Source organism: Grammomys surdaster, unplaced genomic scaffold (genome assembly GCF_004785775.1).
Source record: "Grammomys surdaster isolate TR1022 unplaced genomic scaffold, NIH_TR_1.0 239, whole genome shotgun sequence".
Taxonomy (NCBI): domain Eukaryota; kingdom Metazoa; phylum Chordata; class Mammalia; order Rodentia; family Muridae; genus Grammomys; species Grammomys surdaster.
Genome location: NW_021604684.1, coordinates 3,607,110 through 3,633,228, shown reverse-complemented (window position 1 = coordinate 3,633,228; position 26,119 = coordinate 3,607,110). Strand labels below are relative to the sequence as shown.

The 26,119-nt window shown below is 39.1% G+C and overlaps 1 protein-coding gene across 2 annotated transcripts in view; it reads right to left on the bottom strand.

Annotated features, from left to right (window-relative positions):
• Ptpn2 (protein tyrosine phosphatase non-receptor type 2) overlaps positions 1 to 26,119 on the bottom strand; it is a 64,187-nt gene that overhangs the window by 13,235 nt on the left and 24,833 nt on the right. For both annotated transcript variants that reach the window (XM_028774276.1, XM_028774275.1), the window contains exons 3-6: positions 18,404 to 18,504; positions 13,174 to 13,272; positions 6,237 to 6,371; positions 4,169 to 4,378 (exon numbers count right to left, since the gene is read on the bottom strand). In XM_028774276.1, the coding sequence (XP_028630109.1) occupies positions 4,169 to 4,378; positions 6,237 to 6,371; positions 13,174 to 13,272; positions 18,404 to 18,504 (545 nt within the window). The remainder of the gene's footprint in view (positions 1 to 4,168; positions 4,379 to 6,236; positions 6,372 to 13,173; positions 13,273 to 18,403; positions 18,505 to 26,119) is intronic.

The window sequence follows — 26,119 nt, the reverse complement described above, 5'->3', positions numbered from 1 at the left end:
ATAGAGATAGAGAGATAGAGAGATAGAGATAGAGATAGAGATAGAGATAGAGATAGAGATAGAGATAGAGAGAGAGAGAGAGAGAGAGAGAGAGAGAGAGAGAGAGAAATGCACACAGACATCCGGGCCATCAAAGTAGTACCCGAAGGGCTCTGGGTCTCTAGATGATTCAGCCAATTCCAAACAATTAAGAGAATTTCATTCTCTTAGTGAAAGAAAGATTCATAATTGATTCTGGCCAATACAGGAGTTACTGTACTTGCTTATTTTTTTTTCTTAATGTGGTTTATTGATTTCTTTCCTTTTCTTTTAGCAGAGTATTATGTAACCCAAGCTAGCCCTGTACCTGAGAATGCCCTTGAACTCCTAAGTCCATAGTCTCCACCTCCCACGTGCGGGAATTGATATTGGAGCCAAGATGAACAAGACGGGAGGAGTAAGTTTTAAACAAATTTATTACGTTCTAGTATTTGGTGTGTATGTGTTTGTGCATGTAACATAGCAAGTATGTGGAGCTGAGTTGACAACTCAGGGAATCAGTTCTCTCTGTGTCAACCATTTAGACCCTGGGCATTAAACTCAGGTAATCAAGCATGGTAAGCAACTTTACCCCACAGGCTATCTTGCTGGCCCAAGGACAGTGATTTTTCAGCTCAGGGCTGATCTTCGTATCTAAAAGGCCACCACTGCTGAGTTCATTTTGTTTTGTTTTGTTTTGTTTTGTTTTTCCCCAGACAGGGAGAGTTTCATGCATCTTAGACTTAAATCCACTAAATAGTTGAGGATGATCTTGAACTTCTGACACTCCTACCTTTACCTCCCAAGTACTGGTAGTAGGTAGGCAAAACAGCCTGGTTTGTGTGGTGCTTGGAGATGAACCCAGAGCTTTGTGCATACTAGGCAAGCACTTTATTAGGAAATTCTTTTTTTTTTTTTTTTTTTCAAGACAGGGATTCTCTGTGTAGCCCTGGCTATTCTGGTACTCACTCTGTAGACCAGGCTGGCCTCGAACTCAGAAATCCGCCTGCCTCTGCCTCCCAAGTGCTGGGATCAAAGGCGTGCGGCACCACCGCCCAGCTCTATTAGGCAATTCTAAATTTCCAGATATGATTAAGATTATTTAGTTTTTAAAATAGTTTTGGCAGAAATAAAGCTTTTTGCTCAGTGCCTTTCTGCATCTTCAAATCTGGACTAAAGACATGCGTCATGGATGTACAGCAGGCACTTAAAAGATGGTAGGAAATAGAAAAGCCTTGACCTACAAAAGTACTTGTGAACCTTCAAACCAGCTCTGGACGACTGATCTAACTTTAGAAATGACCCACAAACTAAACAAAAGGAAGGATGAAAAGACACGGTTGGCAGGGAACAGGTATAAACATCCAGTGCAGTTTGAACCTTGTGAACCCATAAATGCTAGGCAAGCACTCTACCAATCGGCTACACCTCTAGCAGTGAGCCAGCCCACCAGCCCTCATAACCCAATTCAATAGTCATCATTAATGGAATCTAGTAGCTTTAAGTACGAGGTTAATTTTAATGAACTAAATCTGTTTTTTTTTTTTTTTAAGATTTGTGGGTGCATGTGTATGTGTATATGTTTTCTTTTCTCTCTGGAACCTTGGATATCCTGAAACTTGCTCTGTAGATTATGCTGGCTTTGAACTCACAGAGATCTTTCTGTCTCTGCCTCCAAAGTGCTGAGATTAAAGGCATACACCACCATGCAAATGCCCAGCTTTCATTTCTGTTTTCTTAGGCTTGTACTGGATAACCTAACCTTAAGAAACTGGTGTTGATGTTACCATGAAGGTCCTATGTTATTTTGCTTTCCTCCATGAATCTTTAGTACCCCAATACCTATATTCTTGGGCTTCTTAACACATCTGGTAGCAGAATGAATTTTCAGATGAATTAACTAAACACAAAAGGAACATTTTAGATATTGCTTCTCTAATAAAGCTAGGAATTAGAAACAATTATGCTTAAACAAACCCTAAAGGATTACTTAACACTTTGCCTAGACATATTATAGTTTCCCTCAAAACTTGAATTATTAGAACTGAAGAGGTGTCTCAGTGACTCAGAGCAGTAACTACTCTTCAGAGAACTAAAGTTCAGTTGTAGCACCCACAGTGGTTGATTCACAGTCCACTCCAGCCCTAGGAATCTTGTGCTGTCTTCTGGTCATAGGCCATAGGCTTTTTAATTGACAGATGATGTATCCATAAAATACACAAGAAATTCTGTCTACTGATAATCCCACAATGGGCAGGGCCCTGCTATATCAATTAGCAATTGTGATAGTTCCCTACAAATAACACCAATCTGATCCTAAAGAGTCTTTAATTGAGGCACTCCTCTCAGATGACTCTAGACTGTGTCAAGTTGTTAGTTGAAACTAACCAGGACAGAACATATTAATTCACAGAATTCTCACAGTAACCCTGGGAAGTACTTTTTAGCCTTGGTTTATAAATAAGGGATGAAGTACTTATCCAAGAAAGAAAAAAAATAGTATCACATATGAATTTATAACTGGGGGCTGGAGAGATGGCTCAGTGGTTAAGAGCACTGACTGTTCTTCCAGAGGTCCTGAGTTCAATTCCCAGCAACCATATGGTGGCTCACAACCATCTGTAATGGGATCTGATGCCCTCTTCTGGTGTGTCTGAAAACAGCTACAGTGTACTCATGTAATAAAAAAAATTTAAAAAATTTTAAAAAAAAGAAAAAAAATGAATTTATAACTGAAGGCAGAAGCTTTTAATTATATATACAAAGCACCAGAAAGAAAGGGGATGTTGAAACAAATTCTCATGTTGCCCAGGCTAGTTCAAACTTTATATGGACTTGCTTCTCTTGCCTCTATCACTCAAGCATAGGATTACGGGCAGGTGCCACCACATTGGGTTAAAATTTTTTGAAGTCAGATAACAACTTGTGAGAGGTGGTTTTCTCCTACCAAGTAGGGTCTAGGGTAGAATTCAAGCCATTAGGCTTGGCAGCAAATACCTTAATGCTGAATTAGCCTGCCAGCACCCAATTTTTTAAATAGTTTTTAAAACGTACAAATTATGTTGTGCATGTGTATATGCTGTCTGCACGTTTGTGCAGGTGCACATCTATGTGTGCATGGAGGCCAGTGGCAGGTGGCAGGTGACTCCTCAGTTGCCTTTTTTGCTTCTGAGACAGGGTCTCTCTCTACTATGTAGCTCTGGCTGTCCTGGAACCTGCTGTATAGACAAGGCTAGTCTGGAACTCACAGAGAGCTCATCTGCTAGAAATAAACTACACCTGGCCTTCTTCCTTATTTCTTGAGACAGTGTTTTTCCTGGACCTGGAGCTCAGTGACTTGGGTAAGCTGGCTGTCAGTGAGCTAGATGGAACCTACCTAACTGTACTTCCCCAAGTTCTGGGATTACAGACATGTAATCGCTATTCTTGGCTTTACTCGTGCACTGGCAATCAGTGTTCATGCTTGCCATGTCCCCAGTTCCTTGGCATTCTCCTTTTTTTGGTGGTTGTCTCAGATGCAGAGACAACAGGCATGTGCCACTCCTTCAGGATTGCTTTCCTTTGTTATATCTCTCTTTTAGAAGGGAGACTTTATTTTATCCTTCTTTTCTTCCTGTTTTTGGATAGGGTCCAACTCCCTAGCCCAGGTTAACCTCAAACTTGGAGCAAATTTTCTGCCCCAACTTACTTAGTGTTGAGATCAAAGGTATGAGCCAAGCCTAGCTGAGAAAGACTTTTCGGGGCTCTCTGGAATCGGCACGGACACACACACACACCAGCAGGCACTGGAGTCACTTTAAACAGTAGAAGCCAAGGGGTTTTTCACAACAAAGTACAAGCTTAACAAAAACCTCCTAGAGTTTTGAGATATGACATCAAAATTTACTGCTGCCTGTAGAAACAGTTAAAAACAAATTAAGGGGCTCAGTGGTTAAGAGCACTGGTGCTCTTGCAGAGAATCAGGGTTTGGTTCCCACCCACAAGTTGTAGTGTCTTACTATCTGCAACTCCAGTTTCAGGGACTCAATGCTTTCTTCTAACCTCCTCATGCACCAGTCATGCAAAACTATCTTTCCATCATCAACATTACAGAACATAAAACAAAACAGCAAAAGCACAACACTCCAACGAAGACACCATGGACACTTACCAGAACAAGACAGGTATCTACAAGAGAGAAAGTGCCAGAACGCCCGATGCCTGCACTGCAGTGGATCACTGCAGGTCCGTGTTCAGGGTTTAAGGAACCAGATTCTCTAACTTTAAACAAGAAATTTAGGAATGAAGCTGGTGACTCGGGAACTCCGAAATCTGGCCAGGTGGTATAATGAAAGTGAGATATGGTTCTGGTCTCACCACTCTGAAATGTGAAAATCAAGGGGAAGTTAGTTCTAGTATTTTTCTTATACAAACACATAGTAATTGATGCAGAAACATAATGTGTTGGGAATGTATAAAAACAACAACAACAACAATAAAACTCAACACAAGAAGGAGAAACACTTAGAGGTGGGGCTAGAGCACTGGGCAGTGTATGTCTGATATAACACAGCCCTGGGTCATATAGCCCTCTCTGGCTCAGTCTCTGCTATCACATAAACCTGGGTGTGATGGTGCCTTCCTGTAACCCAGCAATCAGGACACAGGCAGGATGATCAGAATTTTAAGGTCATCTTTGACTATACATATGGAATTTCCAGGCCAGAAAAGCTGCCTGGAGGAAAACCAAACCATGTACCTTAAGTATACAGTCATGTAGCTCTACAGGAAAAATAGATGTTCTAGGAGATCAACCATAAGAGGCATTTCCACACATCTAAAAAATATGTGTACATATGCATTTATCTTTTCTTCTGCAAAGCTTTAGTTGCTAGTACCCTCCATGTCAATTATCAACTCAAACAGCATTTCATTTCATAGACTAGACACATTCAGCTTGGCCACACTTCCTTATTTTCTCGTTATCCTAGTTTCTATTAGCAACTTGGAAGTCTTAACCAGGCTGGCCTCAAACTCAAGATGTGCCTGCTTCTGCCTCCAGGGTGCTGGGATTAAATGTGTGGGCCACTATCATGCAGAATTTTTTTTAACTTACTCTATGAAGGTGCAAGCAAAGGAGGCAAGTGGGAAAGAGGGAAGGATAGCCTCTGAGAGTGAGCGTGACAGCAGCACACATGCTGTCTGCTGTGCAAATGTGTCAGAGCCACTTGCCAGGGAAAGATCCAAGGACATCTGGAGAAAAGATCTACTCCAATGGTCCTGGGATGATACGTTATACCATTTTCTTCACAACTCAGTAAGGACACATGTCTGTGTGGTCATTTATGTACAAATTTAGTAAGTCTTTTGCTTGACCTTTGGGTTATTTCAACTGTAGTTAAATTGCAGGAGCTATCATTTGAGCCTATTTGGCATGAGATGTTCTATATGCATCCATACTTTCCTTTGATCTCCACAACAGTCTGTAAATACACAATCTCCACTTTATATGAGGCAAACCATACCTCTACTGAGTAGTAGAACTGAAATGTGAATCCGATTCGCTCCAGTCATCCTCTTTTTATTCAAATACTACATTGCTTTGTATTTTCTTGTGATGGGGACTGAACCACAATCCTTCAAACACTCTAAGAAGTACCTTACAACTCAGCTACATCTACAACCCATTATATTTTAGTTGTTGGTTCGTGGGACTGAATACAGGGCCTAGAGTAAACTAAAGTGCTCAACCACCAAGCTACACCCACAACATCTCCTCCTGTATTTTTAATAATTAATTTTTTTCTTTAAAAACCATATTTATTTGAAACTATGTATAGTTCTGAGTATCTGCATATATCCACGTGAACCATATATAGACTGTGGAGGGCAGAAGAGAGCACTGGCTTTCCTAGAGCAGGAGTTATAGGCAGTGGTAAGCTTCTTGACATGGGGACTGGGAACTGAACTTGGGCCTTCTACAAGAACACTAAGCCATCTTTCCCGCTCCATAGTTAATTTTCAATTCTCTAATATTAATATTAACCTGAACATTATAATTCTTTGTTTTTAGAATTCTTCAGAGTGCTTATAGAGTTACTTTATACAGAAATACAATCTAAAAACATGTTTACACCTAGATACTATTACAAATATCCAAAGGCAAGTACAGTACCAAGCCCCAAGAATTCTTAAAACCATCAGATAAAACGGAAACTTTGAAACAAGAAAAGCCTTACATTGATATTTTCTAACTGTAGGAGATGTACTGTATAGTATGATTTTACATCTTCAGATAAGAGCTTCACACTGAATCCTGTTTCCTTAAACACCATCTCTCGGTCATCTGTTGGCCAGTACTGTGCACATTTAACCTAAATTTAAGAATAGTTTAGACATGTTATAAAACCATAAAAAGAAAAACAAATCTTACACATACACACTATACTTTAAGTACTGAAACCTAAGAATATTGAAGTATTTTAATGAGAATTTTTGTAAAGTAACTCTGTAAAATGTTTCCTTTCCACTTAAAAGGCCATAAATATAAAAACATTCATTAAATGTGCTACTCTTTATTTGAAGCAGAACCTCTTTATACAGCCCTGGCTGTCCTAGAACTCACTGTGTTCATCAAGCTGGCTTCAAACTCACAGAGATCCACCTGCCTCAGCCTCCCACAGGCTGGATTTAAAGCCATGTGCTACCACGCCCCAAAATAGCCCATGTGCTATAAAACACAATTACATTTTAACATAATCAGCTTGAGTTTCTACAAGTATCAAGCTCTTGCAAGCATCTTATCTTCAGAGAGCACTAAAGAGGCTTTCTGTCAAGCTACATGGTGGTGGTGCATGCCTTTAATCCCAGCACTTGGAAGGCAGAGGCAGGCAGATTTCTTGTGAGTTCAAGGTTAGCCTGGTCTACAGAGCAAGTTCCAGGACAGGAAAGCAGAAGAATAAGCCTTGTGATTTGTTTTCACACCTAGAATTGTAGTGAAGACTAAGAGTAATGGATAAAGCTTAAGAGGACAGGAAGAACATTTTACAGTAAGGACAGAAATGGAAACAGCATTAACGAGAACAGGACAAATATAAAGAAAATCCAAACACATACACACACACACACACACACACACACACACACACGGGGCGGGGGGGAGGACTCAAAAAACACTAGCAATGACAAACAGGAACAGAACAAATCCCAATTATAATTTAATAATCTTTTCTTTAAAAAAAAGTATTTGCAACTACTGAAAAGACAAAACTAGTTACTTGCAAAAACTGATCAAATGGTAAGACATATTTTGGAAAAATTAACATTAAGGAAAAAGGGAGACTGGCTAGGGAGATGGCTTAGTGGTTAAGAGCATTTATTTTTCTTGCAAAAGACCTGGGTTTAAGTCCCAGTACCCATATGATGAGACAAAACCATCCATAAACCTTGTTCATATACATGGTAACATATATGTATACAGTCAAACCATTCAGAAGCATAAGATAAATTTAAAAAATAAATAAATAAAAAGGGAGAAAACCCTTGAGAAATACAGGTAAAATAAAAAAAGTAACATCCATTTGACTTGGACAATAATCTAAAACACTAAAAGGAAATGAATGTATTTAAATTCAAAGAAAAGCAAGTACAAGCCAAGGATTTCTTATATCCTGCCAAAATGACATGTAAGTATTAAAAGAGCAGAGGTACTTACACTGACATTTAAGAAATCAGAGATTAAGCTGGGCAGTGGTGGCGCACGCCTTTTGATCCCAGCACTTGGGAGGCAGAGGCAGGCGGATCTCTGAGTTCGAGGCCAGCCTGGTCTACAGAGTGAGTTCCAGGACAGCCAGGGCTATATAGAGAAACCCTGTCTCGGGGGGGGAAAAAAAAAAGAAATCAGAGATTAAAATGCCCACAAGGGGCTAAAAGAATGGCTCAGCTAAGAGTAGTTGTTGCTCCTACACAGGACTCAGAACCTACATGGTGTCTCACACCATGCCTTAACCCAGTTCCAGAGGATCTGATGCCTTCCTCTAACCTCTGGGAGCACCAGGTACTTATGTGGTGCACATACATACATTCAGGCAAAATAGTCATACACATAAAAGAAATAAATCTAAAACAGAAAAAGTGAATCTACTTTTATGTGAGAGAGATCATCTAGTTTGTAACACATTCAACCGACAAAGCTATGCCCTACCTCTGAATCTCTAGATTAGTTGGAGATTACAGAAAACAACTGCAGATGGCTCTGCCAACACTATTGGAAATTCAGTCAGACCAATGTCATGACAGGCTGAAAACATACACTATCACCAAAACCCAGTAACTATGAATTTAGGAAGAATTAAGAATCAGAAATCTGCCATAGAACAGCGTGGAAATGATCTTAAGAGTCAAGACTTTCTAATTTTGACAGAAAAGTACTCTAAAGCCACATAAATCTTAGTTATAACATGAACTGGCCAAATATAATAGATTATTGAGTTTTCTGACTCCATCCTCCACCCCTCTTCCTTCTTTTCTTCCTTCCTTCTTTCTTTTAAGACATGGTCTTACTTATCTGGCCTGGACTCACAGAGATCTGCCTGCTTCTGCTTCCTGAATGAGGAGATAAAAAACATGCATCACTGCACCTGGCCCTTTTTCTTTTTAAAAACGTATTTACTTTAAAGCATGTGTCTGTGTGGGTATGTACATGTGAATATAGTGTCTGGTAAGTTCAGAAAGGACACTGAGTTCCCCTAGAGCTGGAGTAACATGGCTGTGAGCTGCCACATAGGTGTAGAAACTAAACTAGGGTCCTCTGCAAGAGCAGTATTTGCTCTTGACCCCTGAAACCATTTCTTTAATTCTCCTTTTCCATCCTACCTTTAGGCAAAACTGCCTCACCCTTCTACTTGGCTCTGTTGACTCTCACCTACTCTTTACTCCCCCTCCCTCTAGATTTTCTCTATCAACCTAATACCAACCTTGAGGTACTGATATTGTTCTGTAGCCACACCCACAGTAACTAGTATCTCAGTACACAACGATTCTATAAGGCTTTCTTTACTTTCCAAAATACTTGGGGTGCAAGTGGTGATTGCTACTTGATTATTTATATATATTTACAATGGGTTTACTCTTAATTAGTGATTGTTTACAAAGACACAATTCTTCTGTCAAGGAATCACTAGGTATTGATACTGGTGTTCTGATAAAGAGCCCAGCAGATAAAACACCTCAACACTACTACAACACAATTCCTATTGAACACTGTAAAGTTACTACCAAAACAAACAAACAAACAAACACCCTAAAGAACCACCTAGCCTCAGATGCACATATCCAAAAGAGAAACAAAGGAAACATAAAAGGCCAAGACAGTACAATGTCTCCAAAAATTACTAGTCCCACAGAGAGTTGTTTTTCTTTGGTATGAGAGCCACTTATAAATTCCCAATGTTTCTAAAGTTAACCTCACACCTATGCTATTGCAAGTCCCAGTCATTAGCTTGCCAAACTACACTTGGGTGCAACTGTGTTTCCATCACTGATGCCCCACCTAGAGCTAGCATATGTGCGCCTCAGGAAACAGTCACACACAAACTTATAGAAACAAAGTCAATGGAATAAAACTACAAAGCAACAGGACAAACTATAGAAACCCCACAGACTTACAGACTGAAAACAACACAGCAAGCAAAAAGAAAACACTCCACTGAAAGAGAAATGGGCCACTGAAAACAAAAAATGTAGAATTGCACAACATTCCAAACCCTCTGGATACAATGAATGCAGTCCTCAGAAGAAAGTTTATAGCTCTAAGTGCCAAGTAAGTAAATATATCAGAGAGATCTCAAATAGGTTAGCTATAGAAAAATGAAAAGAAGTACACCCAAAAGTAGAACATGGCTAAGAATTAACACCAGCACAGAAACTAATGAAATGGAAACTAAAGAAATAATACTAAGAGTCAGTGAAGCAAATACTAGCAAACTCACTTTATAATTCCAACATCACTCTAATAATAATGCCAGACAAAGACCAATACACAAACTGCAAAGTTCTCAATATAATACTTGCACCTGCATTCAAGACATCAAGAGATCATTCACCATGATCAAGTGGACTTCATTCCAGAGACACAGGGCTGTTTCAACCTATTCAAATCAACAATCATACATCACCACTCAAATTGGCTCAAGGACAGAAATCACATGATATTGAAAAAGACATCCATACCTTCATAATAAAGTCCTAAAGAGACTAGGAATAGAAAGAACATATTTCAACATAATAAAGGGTATAAATGACAAACCAATAGTCACCATCACACCAAACAGAAAAATTTGAAACATATTGGCTAAATCAAGTGGAAGACAAAAGTTCTCATCTTTCTCTTCCCTTATTAAATTGACACTTGAAGTCTTAATTAGAGCAGTAAGACAAGAGAAGAAAATGAGTGGGATACAAACAGGAAAGGAAGAAGCCTATGCATCCTACTTTATAGATAAAATAATCCTATGTATAAGAGATTCTGGGCTGTAGAGATGGCTCAGTGGTTAAGAGCACTGACTGCTCTTCCAGAGGTTCTGAGTTCAATTCCCAGCAACCACACGGTGGCTCACAACTATCTGTAATGGGATGCAACGCACTCTTCTAATGTGTGTCTGAAGACAGCTGCAATGTACTCATATAAATAAAAAATAAATAAATCTTTAAAAAAAGAGAGAGAGAGAGAGATCCTAAAGACTGCCACAGAAAATTCTAGATTGATGAATAGTCTTTGCAAAGTGTCAAGATACAAAATTAATATACAAAATCAGTAGTCTTTCTATATATCAATAGCAAACATGCTCACAAAGCATCAAGGGAAGAAGCTCATTCTAATTGCTTTAAAAAATACCATGTAATAAACCCAGGTAAAGAAAAATCTCTACAATGAAAGCTACAACAGTAAAGGGGGACAAACACACTGAAGACAGTAAAAGATGGAAAGAGTTTCTCTGTTCACAGGAACTATGGCTTAGCTGGGAAAATTCTTGCTTAGCAAGCATGAAGGCCGAGGTCCAGTACCCAATATTGACAAACAGAAAGAAGAAAGGAAGGAAAGTATGTAGTATTGGGGGAAAAAAAAGGCTATACTATTCAAAGCAATCTTCAGATTCAGTGCAATCCCCATCAAAATTCCAATGCTATGTGAAAGTATGTTTTAGAAGAATCTTAAAGTGCTTAGCCTGGCTGTGGTAGTACACACCTTTGATCCCAGTACTGCTCTTTACAAAAGTTCTAAAGGCCTGGGGAGTTGGGGGAGAAGGAGATGATCTAAGTCTGAGAAAACAAAAGAAACAAACATAAAGACTAGAAGTATCAGCATACTTGATTTCAAGTTATACCAAAGCAATAATAAGAAAAGCAGCATGGTACACAAATCAGGCTAATACAAAGAGAACCCAAGACAGCTTCATCCAGGTGGTTTCTGATGCAGATGTCACTGGGGGAGGAGTGGGTGGATAGGTAAAAGCAGATCCTGAGGATTCACAACCAGTCAAAACAGGGGCTCCAAGCTAGTGTCAGAAACCAGAAAACACTGAGGAATAAACTTTGCTCCCCCTAGTATGTGCTTGACAGACACACACGCGCGCGCGCGCGCGCGCACACACACACACACACACACACACTCCTAGGCAATGACTTTAACAGGACTCTACTCACTTAAGAAAATAATGTAAACAGATGGCAAAAGAAATCTCATGAAATTAAGAAATGTTTGCACAGAAAAGCCAAGTAGTTAAGTGAACAGAACCTACCAATAGGAGAAAATATTTGCTACCTAATTTATCTGTCAGACGACTAATAGCTAGAATATATAAAGAACTCAAAAACTAAGCAAAAAGACAAAACAACCTAATCAATAAATGGGCTAATGAAGTGAACCAACAAGATGAGATATAAATGCCATTATGTACATAAAGTGTTCAATCTAACTGGCTATCAAAGAAATGCAAACTGAAACTACACAGAGATTCCCATCTCTAGTCAGGATGTCAGTAGAAAAGAACTGTTGGACATAGTGATGCACACCTTTAATTCCAGCACTCAGGAGACAGAAGCAGGTAGATCTCTGTGACGCCAGCCTGGCCTACACAAAATAAAGAAAAACCACAACAGTAACACCACTACCAACAAAAACCCAAAAAAACCTCTGCTGGCAAGGATGTGACCAAAAGGGAGCTGTTCCACACTGCTAATTGAAATGTAAGCTAATCCAGCAGCTATGGAGATCAGTATGGAAGTTCCACACAAGACTGAAAATAGATTTACAATATGACCCAGCTATATCACTTCTGGGTATCTAACCACAGGACTCCAAGACCAATGTAGGTCTATCACAGAGAGACTTATACTTTATTGACATTTACCAAGGCACTACTCACAAAAGATAAATTAAGAAACCAATTCAAGTGCCTAACAGCAGAAAAATGAATGAAGAAAATGTGGTATATTAACAGAATGAAAACTTTTTAACCAAAAACAGTGAAGTTATATCACGTGGAGAACTATAGATGTAACTAAGATAAATGTACCAAGTGAAATATGACAATCTCAGAAAGAGAAATAGTATTTTCTCTAAAGTATCTATCTATACGAAATCTAGGAGACAGACACAAAAGCAGAAGTGGAACTGTCAAGAGTACAAAAGAGCTAAAAGGAGGACAGAGGGAGAAAGGGGTTAAGGAGGCAAGGTAGGGAGGGAACACACCTAACATTTCACCTACACTTAAACAAAAAGGTGCTTATGTGGCAGAATAAGACATTTACTACTATAAATCTATAAAATGCATTTTAAAAAACACTGCAAAGAAATGAAAGGAGGGAAAAGCATCCATTAGTCCTGGTCAGAAATAGCCACTAGTTTTTAGCCATCACAAGCCCAAAATAATAAGTGAGCATCCACCAAAATTAAAAAACATGTAAGATAACGATCACACAGGGCATACTAAACCATTAGTGTTAAAATATTACTCACCAGTCAGGCATGATGGCACACACCTTTGATCCCAGCACTCAGGAGGCAGAGGCAGGTGGATCTCTGGGAGTTTGGGGCCAGCCTGGTCTACAAAGCAAGACAGGACAGACAAGGCTGATTATACTGAGAAACTCTGTCACAAACAAACAAACACTCACCGATTCTTTCTCTACAGTTCGGTTTAGCATGACAACTGCTTTGGTCTTTTGCTGCCACACCATGAGCCAGAAATGGCAGCATGTGTTAGGAAGTGGGCCCTGTAATAACAGAAGAGCACATCAGGGAAGGAGCTGGAGAAGGACAAGGCTTCAAAGATGCTACTGGAACACACTGTTATAGTCAGTGGATTAGGTCCTGATGAGTAAATTAAGACTTCAAACATACTTAAATTCTAAATATAGTGTGCATTCAGTAAAACTTCACCTTTGTATAAAGACATTTTATTTACCTTGGCAGGAAAAGAATCATATGGGAATACCTGGTGTCTTTCAGAATTAAGAGTTGGATAACTAGGTTCAAATAACAATTATAAAATACAGGTAAGATTTTATCCCAGAGTCAGTCTAGTTCACTATTTCTGATACTGTCTTATTACATATGGCTTTGCTGTCATTACCAAAGGTGCCTACAGTGTAACACCACCTGGCTGCTCATGTTCTTGCTACAGAGGCTGGAAGACAAGGAAATCTGTCTCTTTCAGTTTCTGTAACAGACATAAAATTAGACACAGATCATCAGGGGACCTGTGGGAAATAGGGAGGTTTATGTCATTACTGACCAACCAACAGCCCACCAAGTCAAAAGGATTTGCAGGAAAAAAAAAGTAACCATGAAAGTGCCTGCCAATCACTTTGTTGTGCCTAGTATCCTCTGGCAGAATTAAAAGTGAATAATAGTTCATATTACAAAATGCAGTGGGGGAGAAAAAAATCAAATATATACTTCCAATTACTTTTATATTTGGCCTAATGATAGCACAGGGTGTTGTTGTTGTTGTTGTTGTTTAAAAAAAAGATGAGATGAAAAGGCAGGTCCAAACTGTGACTTCCTTTCCTCCTTTGTGTAGGGCCTCATAGAAGCTAAGCAGATGCTCTACCACTGAGCAATAAAACCAACCTCCATTCTTACTAATTCTGAGTGAAGGCTGAAACAGAACTAAGTTTCACTGTGCCTAAAGGAACTGTAACATGTAACCAACTTCCAGAGCATGTGGCAGAGCTAAGCATCAGGAGCAGGGAAGACCAGAGCTGCACCACCAACCCAATTCAGAGGTAAAATAGTTGTACACTGACACTGAAATCATCTTTAGAGCAGATGTATTTCTTGGTGTATAGCCAATACTTAATACTGCTCAATATATATCACTTAGATGAATAAACTCTAAGGTTAACCTGTAAAAAAGCTAGTAATCTGAGAAATGACAACCTTATATTAAAGAATACTATTCTCTCCATCCAATGTACATTATCTATTTACAATATAAAACATACAGTCGAAAGGTGAAAAACTAAACAACATCCTCTCTACAAGAAAGAACAATGAGAAGATCCCCAGGAAAATAAATGCCTTTTTCTTTCATCTTAAAAAAAAAAAAATCATGGTGGTGAGGGAGGCTGGAGAGATAGCTCAGAGGTTAAGAGCACCGACTGCTCTTCCAGAGGTCCTGAGTTCAATTCCCAGTAACCATATGGTGGCTCACAACCATCTGTAATGGGATTTGATGCCCCCTCTGGTGGGTCTGAAGACAGCTACAATGTACTCACTCAAATTAAATAAAATAAATACATTGTTCTTTAAAAAAAAAAATCGTGTGCCCAGTTGGTGATGCATACATTTAATCCCAGAAGAGTGAGGATCTCTGTGAACCCAAGGCCAGCCTGTCTACACAGTGAGATCTAGGCCAGACAGGGTTACACAGTAAAATCTTGTCTCAAAAACAACCATGAAGTAGGACTAGAAAGATGGCTTGGTAGTTAGGAGCACTTCACAATGTGGCTCACAGTTACTGATAACTCCAGCTCTATGAGATCTCTCTCTTTCTTCATGGTACACATATGAAAATACACATATGAAATACACACACAAAAAAAATAATAAAATAAAGTACACTTTTAAACAAATCATGAAGCAACTCAGTAGTGAAGTCCATTGTGTACACATGCATACGTCACTTCCAGTACTGCTTCTAAAGACTAACCAATAAACATGCAACAGTTGCTATAGTATAAAAAACAAAGGATTTTAAAAAGAAAAGAATTCATCTATCAGTTCTTCCATAAACTAGCAGTGCTACCAATTTTTTAAACTGTAAAATGGACATGATATACCAAGGGGCTGATTAGGAAAAAAAAAATTCTAAAACTCAGGAGAAAGAGAAGCTAATAAGCAACAAAGGAACAATTGTTCTTTAGGTTACAAGCTTTAAATGTTGCAGGTTTTCTCTGTGTCCAAGTAACATGCTATGCACAAGTACAACTGAGATGCAGTCTTAGCCCTACAAAATGCACACAGGAGCATCACTACCACCAAATGCCCAAATCCTCAGGCCTTATGTTGTAAGAAAACCTGAGGACTTTACAGCATAGCCAGAGGAAGCTGAGTCTAGCAGAGGTGAGAGGAAGGACAGAGGCAGTGATGGTCACTCAACATGTCCTAAGCATAAGGTGAGGCACAGAAGAATCAGGGCACATGGTGGATGTGGGAGTAACACAGGAGTGAACCATTCATGCATGTCTGAAGAGCTGGTGGCAAGGAAACGTCTTAGAATGCTGCACCAGTATGTGTGGAATTGAGCAACTCTGAAAAGGCCAGAGCAGAAAACTGGGAAAAATACACCAAGACACAGAAAGAAAATCAGGGAAAACAACCACAACTAGAGACAAGCTGCTCCACTGTCACACTCCTGATGTAGAATCCTGTCTATCAGGACACATGAGAACAGTCCAACAGGGATAAGTGAGTCAAAAATCATTAAACTGTTCATCAGGAAATTTTGTCGTGATGAGATCTGGATGCTTAAAAAAGAACCACTAGTCCAGGCTATGGTGGCCAATGACTTTAATCTCTGGACTCGGGAAACAGAGGCAGGCGGATCTCAGTGAGTTCGAGGCTAGCCTGGTCTACAGAACAAGTTCCAGGACAGCCAGAGCTACACAGAGACACCCTGTCTTGACAAAGAAAAACAAAACAAACAAAAAGGATCACTAATTCAAGTATTACTATTCCTAATAAAAGTGGCAACAAAAAAAGTCACAGCAAATAATTCATTGAGTTGTTAAGTACTATATGAGTGTACTGGATAGTTTTATGTTAACCTGACACAAGCTAAAGTCATCTGAGAGGAGGGAACCTCAATTAAGAAAATGCCTCCATGCCGGGCGGTGGTGGCGCACGCCTTTAATCCCAGCACTTGGGAGGCAGAGGCAGGCGGATTTCTGGGTTCAAGGCCAGCCTGGTCTACAGAGTGACTTCCAGGACAGCCAGGGCTATACAGAGAAACCCTGTCTCGAAAAACCAAAAAAAAAGAAAAAGAAAAAGAAAAGGAAAGGAAAGAAAAGAAAATGCCTCCATAAGATTGGGCTGTAGGCAAGCCTGTAGAGCGTTTTCTTAATTAGTGATTGATGGGGAAGACCCAGCCCATTGTGTGTGGTGCCATCCCTGGGCTGGTGGTCAGCTTCTCAAACACATTGTGACCACTAAGTATTATATTCTTTATTTAGTTGTTTATTTTCAATTCACTGCATAAAGAAAAACATACTAGGTCTGAGTTGAGGAGACTTCAAGTGATTCAAATTAAAAAGCTATGAGGTTATTAAACTTCTGACAATAGACAAGGTAATCCTTTTTTTTTTTTCCAGAAAGTCCAGGAACTTTCAGCTTATTATTCTTAGCCAGCCTAGTCTCTGCAATGAGCTATTACTGTCTGTTCTTGAACTAGTCTCAGTATAGCTGCGTTACTTCTCCATATTCTGGATGTAACCAGTACCACTGCAAGCAAACATCTAGCTACATGAACACTAGCAATCCCAGAGTGGCAGTCAGGATATTCCTGCTAACTCTGTTGCATCTCAAGTGGGTGCCAGCAGGAAGCAACTCTGCACTCTTACTTGGATGAGCAAAGGAGTCAAGAGAGTAAAAGTTCTCAATGGACTCATAAATACTCCTTCTCCTAGGTGTAAACTACCTTCAGAAAGTGACCGCAGGAGAAGGAAGGTTAGGAGGCCGGGGCAGGATAAGATCTGAAGCAGGGTAGGAAAGAGAGGAGGCTGAGGGGAAGGCTGCTCAGTCCTTGGTGGAGGCTCAGTGCCAGGGCCCACTTTAAATCTATGCTATGGATAAGCATAGCATCTTTTCAAATATATATTCTTTAGCTTTCTTTTGTTCTATAAATTGTGAATTAATATCCTTAACAAGGTTTATACCAGACTATTTCTCCTTCCTTTTAGTTATAGGAAACTTCAAGTGAAAAAATTTGTTTCTCTAGCAGAGAAAATTCTAATGGCTCACAGGTACATTCAGCTGAACTTAAAAAAAGAAAAAATTACTTTATACTTTTATCTATCTTTCAAATAGCTGGTTACATTAATCTCTTGGCTTTTTAAGAACCTCAAACATGGTACTACAGATACAGTTAAGGACAAGTACTTCCTTCCAGAGGACCAGAGTTTGATTGTACAGTTCACAACAGCCTGCAATTCCAGTTCTAAGGACCACCTCTTTTGGCCTCCGTGGGCACTCTGTGCACATGTACATATACACAGAGAGACACACAATAAACTACAAAGTAAAACTCTCAAACACTGTAGGTTATATTTCTGTCATTTTTTTACTGAGAAAAATGACAATGCTGGTTGCTGTATAACCTATTATTTGACAAAGAGAAGTTATGATCTCAGAATGGAACATAGTTCTTGCATTGTGAAGGCTGGTGTGAGGAGTCACTGAGGAGGAGGAGAAAAGGCAGATGAGCAGCAGTGTACAAATGTAGAGGCTCTGCAGATGGTCAGCCCCTCTCCTCAGCATGCATGGCTGTACTCTCTGAAAGTCTATTCATTGGGTAGAGAAGAATGGAAAAGGGCTTCCAAGGCCTCCCTAGTTCTTCATCACAAGTTAGGGGACAAGAACTCCAAAGCCATGTAAGATATAGTTAATTTACCTGAAGAGAACTGCACCAAGCCATTTCAAAAGAAATTTTCCATTGAAAATAGTAACATTAGAAACAATTTTACTTTTTATCAATATATTCAAGTCTGAAAACTCTGACACCTGCAACTGATTTCAGAATCAGAAAACTAAAAGATAGCATGTCATTTGCAAATGTCAAGATACACTTTTAGCACAGCAGCCAAACTCCACTTTCCAGGCAGCTACTCAGCACCCACTACTTGCCTGTGTTAAGATGTAACTTCTTTGTGCCTCTTCAATGTCAACTAAGCTGGCATTAATATAATCATTTTCAGTACTCTGCAGTTTAACACGACTGTGATCATCTGAAAGTAGAGAATGAGAAATCATAACTGTCATTTCAACTTTTCCATTCTTTTTATTTGATGCTAATATTTTAAGGTAGTTATAGATCTAGGAGAAATTTTTTAAAAAAAACATAAATACCAAAGGAGAGCTGAGACATATCCTAAATTACCTATTTCTATTTTTAAAATAAGGAAGTAAGAATAAAATCTTGTTACTGGGTATTGGAAAGGAAGTGCTTCTGTTTGTACTCTATCATCTATAGTAACATGAAAAACTGTCTGTCCAGCATATGCAGTAAAGTGAAGAAGACACTTACCTTCCCAGAAGTGAAACGTCATTTCAAGTCTCAGTGCCTAGGAACTGAGGATCTATGTGCAAAACCATAACTGGGCTCAAACTGAGAACAGACTCTTTACTTCTTGGTAGCATGTATACAAGTGTATTTAAATAATTCTTAACATGGGGAAGCTAAAATAACCAGATCGTCTGAACTGTATTCTTTACAAGAGTACTGGAAATACTTCATTACTATGGTAAAAGGTTAGACACATTTCTATATTTTAAAAATAAAAATTTCAGATTCAGAATTTATGCTAATTTCAGTATCTAAAATGCAACAGTTAGCCTTGTATCATTTAGATGAATAAGGAAGAAGAAATGAGGAGCATGTAAGCACTTATCCCCAAAATGAACTTTAATTTAGAATCTTAAACATAAAAAACAACAAACAGCCAGGCAGCGGTGGTGCACACCTTTAATCCCAGTACTTAAGAGGAAGAAGCAGGCAGATTTCTGAGTTCGAGGCCAGCCTGGTCTACAGAGTGAGTTTCAGGACGGCCAGGCTTACACAGAGGAAACCCCGACTCGAAAAACAAAACAAAACAAAACAAAAACCTGACAAGCATAAACTAAGTTACAAACTGAATGCATGTTTAACTTCAGAGAATATATTCTGTGATAAACTACTCCCCTCAAAGAAATCTACCCTCAATATTCACTCTCTTTCCACTGTCTCTTGGCTTTTTCTTTTTAAACTAGTGTCCCATGTAGCCCAGGCTAGGCCTCAACTGGATATGCAGCAAAGAATGATCTTAAAATCCTTATCTTACTGCTACCTCTCACGGCTTCGGCTACCCCTAACCTCACCACCACCACCCACTCCCCCCGACACACACCTTTTTTCGGTAGACCAGGCTGGCCTCAAACTCAGAGTTGTGGTAGACCAGGCTGGCCTCAAACTCAGAGATCTGCCTGACTCTGCCTCCTGGAATGCTGGGATTAAAGGTGTGTGCTACTTTACCTGGTTTCTGGCCTACCACTTTTAAATCAAATTCCAAACAACAACTATAATGAAACAAAACCAAAACTGTCTAAACCATTTATGATAGTTTGAAGGTAATTGGCCCCCCTAGGCCCATAGGGAGAGGCACTATTACAAGGCTGCAGTAGGTGTGGCCTTGTTGGAGGAAGGTAACAACCAGTGTGACAGTCTTCTTATGCTGCCTACAGATCAAGATGTAGAACTCTCAATTCCTTCACCAGTGCCAAGTCTCCCTGCATGCCACCATGTTTCTCACCATGATGGTAACAGACTAAACCTCTGAAACTGTAAGACAGCTCCAATTAAAATTTTTCCATTATAAGAGTTGCCATGGTCATGGTGTCTCTCCACAGGAATAAAACCCAAAGACATTATGTCTTCATGTGTTAAATGGCTTTAGTTTCCGTATGAGTATATCTCAGATGTTCCTGTTGGACTCAACAGAAGACCTCTGTAAATATTACATGTCACTTGCCAACAGGAAAGTTATGATCTTGTTATAGTAAATTACATACACTAGTCCTCTGCGAATGATGATGTCAGGGAGCAGTTCTTAAAAACTTCTTTTGTTGTTGTTTTGTTAACAGTTTAATCATCTTATAATTAACACACTATACAAGATACTGGACAGCTTCTTACTTAACAAAATAAAGACCATTATGTTTCCTGCATAACATACCAAAGAATGCATTATGTTTTCTGCATAACATAGAGAAGAATGCAAGATCCAAGAGAAAGCAATACAATCACCAAAATGTAGACTCCACTACAGTGTCCTGCAAAGGGATGCATTCCCATATGTTGCAATCACAGGAAGAATACAAACTGAAGGACACACACACACACCATACAGTCTTTTGGCCAACACACACCTCAAGAGATTAGGCACCACACAGGGTGCTAGAATTCAGTTCACCTGCATAACGCTTTCCCAGACCAAGGCAAGGTTTAGAAGTTAAAACTAGAAAAAAAGCTTCCTGTGTTCCCTGTTCCTGGAATTCAGATATTTTCTTTCAGTCTTTAACCCGAAACTTTACAGTAATCACACCCAATGACTAAAAGCACAGTGGTGCACTGGATACTACGTGAAGGTCACCCAAGGCTTTGCCTCACTGTCTAACAATAATTTATCCAATCAGCAAAGGAAAACCGCATTCTCTGGGGTTCACAAAACATGTTTTAAATTTTTGTTAGCAGATCAAAATAGAAAATAGTAATCCTTATGAAAACATAATAGTTTTTTAGAATTAAGCCCAGCTGGTGACTGAATTTGTATTTTCTTATCAGGAAACCAAACTCTCAGATATACAGCTATGTCATTATTTAGTTCTATGAAAAGGACAATGAGAACAGAGCATAGTGGCACACACCTTTAACATCAGCCCTCCAGAGGCAAAAGCAGATGATCTTGTTGAGGGCCAGCCTGGTCTACATAGTGATTTCCAGGCCCACAGAGATTACATTAAGACCTTGAATCAAAATACACACACACACACACACACACACACACACAAACTTTTTTATTCAAAGGAGATTCTAAAAGGAAAAACATAAGACAGCTTTTAGTGTTAACTAAAATACACCATCTTAAAATATCTAACAAAGTATACATATATACATTTCAGGAAGTGAAACTCCCATCAAAACCTTGAGAAACTGTGACTTTACAATTTCCAATACTCAACAAAGACAAAGACCCTGCCTTTTCACTTACTAGGAATCACTTACCCATGCTCAGTCTGAATAAACATGCAGGTTCCCTGACAACCTGGGAGTTAACTGCTTACTTTCTCTTATCCAGTAGTGTTAGCTAATCCCAAATCTGTGAACTGTTTTAATTTTTTAAAAGATTATTTTTTCATTACATATATGTACGTGGGTGTGTGAACCATGTGTATGTAGGTGCTTTTAAAGGCCAAAAGAGGGCTTCAGATCCCCTGGAGCTGAAGTATCTGGCTCCGGCTGCCAAATGTTGATGCTGGGAACTTGAGTTTAAAAGGGCACCATGAACCCTTCCCTGCTCTTTGGAGCCCTGAATTGTTTATTTCTAACAAGCAAATATTTGACTTCACAGTTAGAAAAAAAAAAAGCAAAAAAAAAAAAAATCACATGCTTTCTCCTCTTCCATCTTTTTTTCCTCCAGCCTCTCTAAAGTGAGATCACCAAACTGGCACCTGAGTTCCCAAGTCCACAGAACTTGCTCACCACTTTATGACTACAGTTCATTCAAATGTCTCTGTGTCTCTGTCTCTCTCTCTGTTTCTCTCTCTGTCTGTCTCTCCCCCCCACCCCCCCGCCCACCCATCTTTTAAAAGATAAAGAAAAGGGAAGGAAAGGAACCACACTTCCACAGGCAATCACACTTCTCCACTCCTAACAGGACCAGCAGCAGCACTGGAAGAGACACATTCTATTATTCTGGAGGGTATTATTTGTTCTTAATTCTTATCATTGAGTGAATTATGAAATTCAATATCTATCTAACCGTATTGTAACTTAAAAACTAGATAAAAGTTTAGCCCACCCACTTCTGATGAATTCTCTTTGCCTCCTACCCTCAGTGTCTTCTGAGAAATTGTTTCAGCTCTCAAGAAATGACTTGCTCAGCCTGTGGCTGACGTACACAGAAGCTTCCTCTTTCAACATTCACAATAAACTGAAAAAGAAAAGAACCCAGTAGATTTCACCCAATTCGTCACTATCGTAAATGCCTCTGCCATTGTGGAGTGTCACATGTCAAATGGAGGGGAAGTTTCATGTTCATCTTGGCAGAAACCAATTACGAACTCACAAGTTAAGCAAAGACAGGACAATTCTATTAAGACAGTATTATTAGTTTTTTTTCTTTACATTTTCCTAATTTCTACCCTGGGTATTTCCCTGATAAGAAATCACCACATCTTATAGTTATATGTCAACACTATTCAACTCCAAAACTGATATAGAATACATACAATTTTTTTAATAAACTGAGCAAGAAGTCCTATGCAAAGACAGAACTAAATCTAAGTCCCATAACCACTATCATTTTAATGGAGAAGAAATATAAATCTTAACACATTTGGAAGTCTAAACATTTCAACTGTTTACTCAAAACAAACAAACAAACAAAAAAAACCCTACAGCTGAGCAGTGGTGGCGTACGCCTTTAATCCCAGAACTTGGGAAGCCGGGGCAGGCGGATTCCTGAGTTCAAGGCCAGCATGGTCTACAGAGGTGAGTTCCAGGACAGCCAGGGCTACACAGAGAAACCCTGTCTTGAAAAAACAAAAAAACAAAACAAAAAAACATAACAACAACAGCAACAAAAACAACCCTATAAATAGCTTCTCACTGACCATACAATCAACCTGAACTACCAAAAGGCATTGTTTAGTGATTATGATATGGCAGACACTATCACATCTTACTAGGCTGTTACCGCCTCAATCCTCATAGCTTTATAAAGCAGATGTAGGTACACTATCATGCCCATTTTGCTGACATCAGGTAGTAATGTCATCATTCTTTTTAGACTAGAGGGATTTGAACTAAAGGATTTCAATCATACAGGACAGTTCACTGCTACAGACTACTGGACAATTCTAGTATTTATGTGATCAGACTTAGAAGAGGAGTAATAAAGGCCTAGATAGATTTTCCTTAAGGTCATATTCAATCATTGGCACCCTAATTCTATGTATTGGTTTAAGGGGGAAGTACTATGACCTCACAGGGGCTCATGAATAAGGCAATGCCATTATTCTGAGCTAGAGTCCTAGTGCTTAGGATGTAGCTCAATGGAGAGAGTGCTGGCCTAGAACACCAGAGGACTGAGCTTTAACTCCCTAGCCCCTCATAACCAGGATGGTGATAGATTGACCTGTCATCCCAGCAAAAATAACACAAGTTCAAAGTCATCCTAGCCTTAGCAACTCTTGACCAATGTGAGACTCTGTCTTAAACCCACAATTACAACAGTCTACGTGTTTATATTAAACAAAGTCACGTCCAACTTTCAGTTTAGTACTAGGTTCCTCTTTTAGGAGCCACATACTTGCAATCACACCCTATGTTAAACAGACTGCTACAAACGAAAACCAAACAACAGATGGAAAAGATGGAGTGGCTTGACTACTCAGTCTTTATAGTTTTTACTGAAGAATCATCCATAACATTCTAACGACAACTACAAAATCTTTGACAGTTCTATTTTAGCTAAAAGTTTTTGAGTAATTTGAAAATTCCATGTCATTCATCTTCATTTTAGTGAATCCCCCCAAATTCCGAATACAGGTAGTTCTGAAGACAAGCTACGCTCTCCCCACTCAGGGCGCTCTCCATGTGCACTTTGGCTCCACCATCCAGTATAAGTTCTACAGCACTACTTCCCAGATAATGAACTGCAGCTTCTACGTGGGGCTGCTCAAAATGCTACCTTAGGACGAGAGTCTCTATTACGATTTTCCTTTTAAAATGAAGCTTGTGGTAGTCTGAGACCATTATGTCCACCTCTGACTCCCACCTCTCGTGGACTATGTTACCCAGGATCAACTTCAAAAGGCTATTAAATTAAAAAAACATGGAAAGATATTGGTCCAATTCACAACTAACTGTAATTCTCCCATTTTTATAGACATTCATTTATGTGTATATAATTCTTCATATATGTATATAACTGTGTATGTATTATAGAACTATTACATCACCAAAGGTACTGTATGCTATTTCACACTGAATGTCATTTCTTTCACCCCTACCTCTAACTCCATCACTAAACACAGTCTTAACACAGTCTCTACTACTGAAACTTTATTACTTCAAGAATGGTATAATTGCCGGGCGGTGGTGGTGGACGCCTTTAATCCCAGCACTTGGGAGGCAGAGACAGGCAGATTTCTGAGGCCAGCCTGGGCTATACAGAGAAACTCTTGTCTCGAAAAACCAAAAAAAAAAAAAACAAAAAAAACCAAAAAACCAGCTACTATTTAAAGTGCTCACATGGAAGCCTGACTGCTTGAGTTTGCAGACACAAATCCCAAAATTGTCCTTAGACTTCCACTCTTGTTCCATAACACATATATACCCACAGGCAATAATAAACAGTTTTTAAAATTATATATAAAAATATCATGACACTGGATATTTTTTTCACTCTCAATCTAAATTCTTTGAGACCTACCCAAGTTTTATATGATTTGTTTCTTTTTATTGTTTAGCAATATCCTACAAGATAAACTTACTAATCACCTATTACTGAAAGGCATTTGGGTTGTTCCCAACTTAAGCTCATTTGAGCTCATGACAAATAAACCTGTTATGAATATTCATTTACACATCTGTACACAAATTGGGTTTTCAATTCTCTGAGATAAACGCTAAAAAATCTAATTGCTAGGTCACAGAAGTGTAAATTCAGGTTTGTGAAAAATACTCGTATCATTAGGTATGGCGCCATATGCCTTTAATCCCAGCACTTAGAGGAGGCAGAAGCAGGTAGACCTCTGAGTTCAAGGCCAATGGCCTACAAAGAGAAACCTTACTTGGGGAGTGGGGGGAGGTTTCGGGGGGATGTAGCTATACCATTACTATCAGCCACTTAGAAGATCAAGGTTCCCTGCAATCCTGGGGTAGTATGTCCTCTGTGTAGTAGGTATGTACTAGTATTTCTAATAGCTAATGGTGTTTTTCATGTTCACATTTATCTGCCTTCTGTATTCATACCTTCTGTCTATTTTCTAGTCAGTCGAAGCTTGTCTGGAACTCCCTCTGTAATCAAGCTGGCTATGAACTCAGCATTCCCCTGCCCTAGAGGCCCAAGTGTTGAAAGCATGCATTACCATTCAATAACTCGGTTTTATTTTTCTGAACAAGGTCTTTCTCTCTCAAGCCCAGATGAATCTAGAACTCACAGCATTCTCCTGCCCTGGTCTTCCAAGTACTAGAGTTGTAAGTAGGAGATATGTACACACACACCTATTACAATTCATTAATTTTTAAAAACAGTATATAATTTATGCTTTTGGTGTCTTCCTAAGACATCTTCAACAGCCTTAGATCCTGAATTTTCTCCTGTTCATTTCTTATGGACAATTACTATCTGCCCCTTGTATTTAAGTATTTATTTATTCAATAGGTAATAAAAACATTACGTAAATGTTCAAATCATTCTGGAATTGGCCAGTGGATGTTAGGCTGACTTTGGTGTCTTCATGACATACTCTCATCAGTTTTTGTTTCTTTAAGTCATTACCTGTACTTTCTAGAAATTTGAGACATTCTAAACTTTTTTTGTTTTGAGACAGGGTCTTATTCTAGCCCTGGCTAGCCTC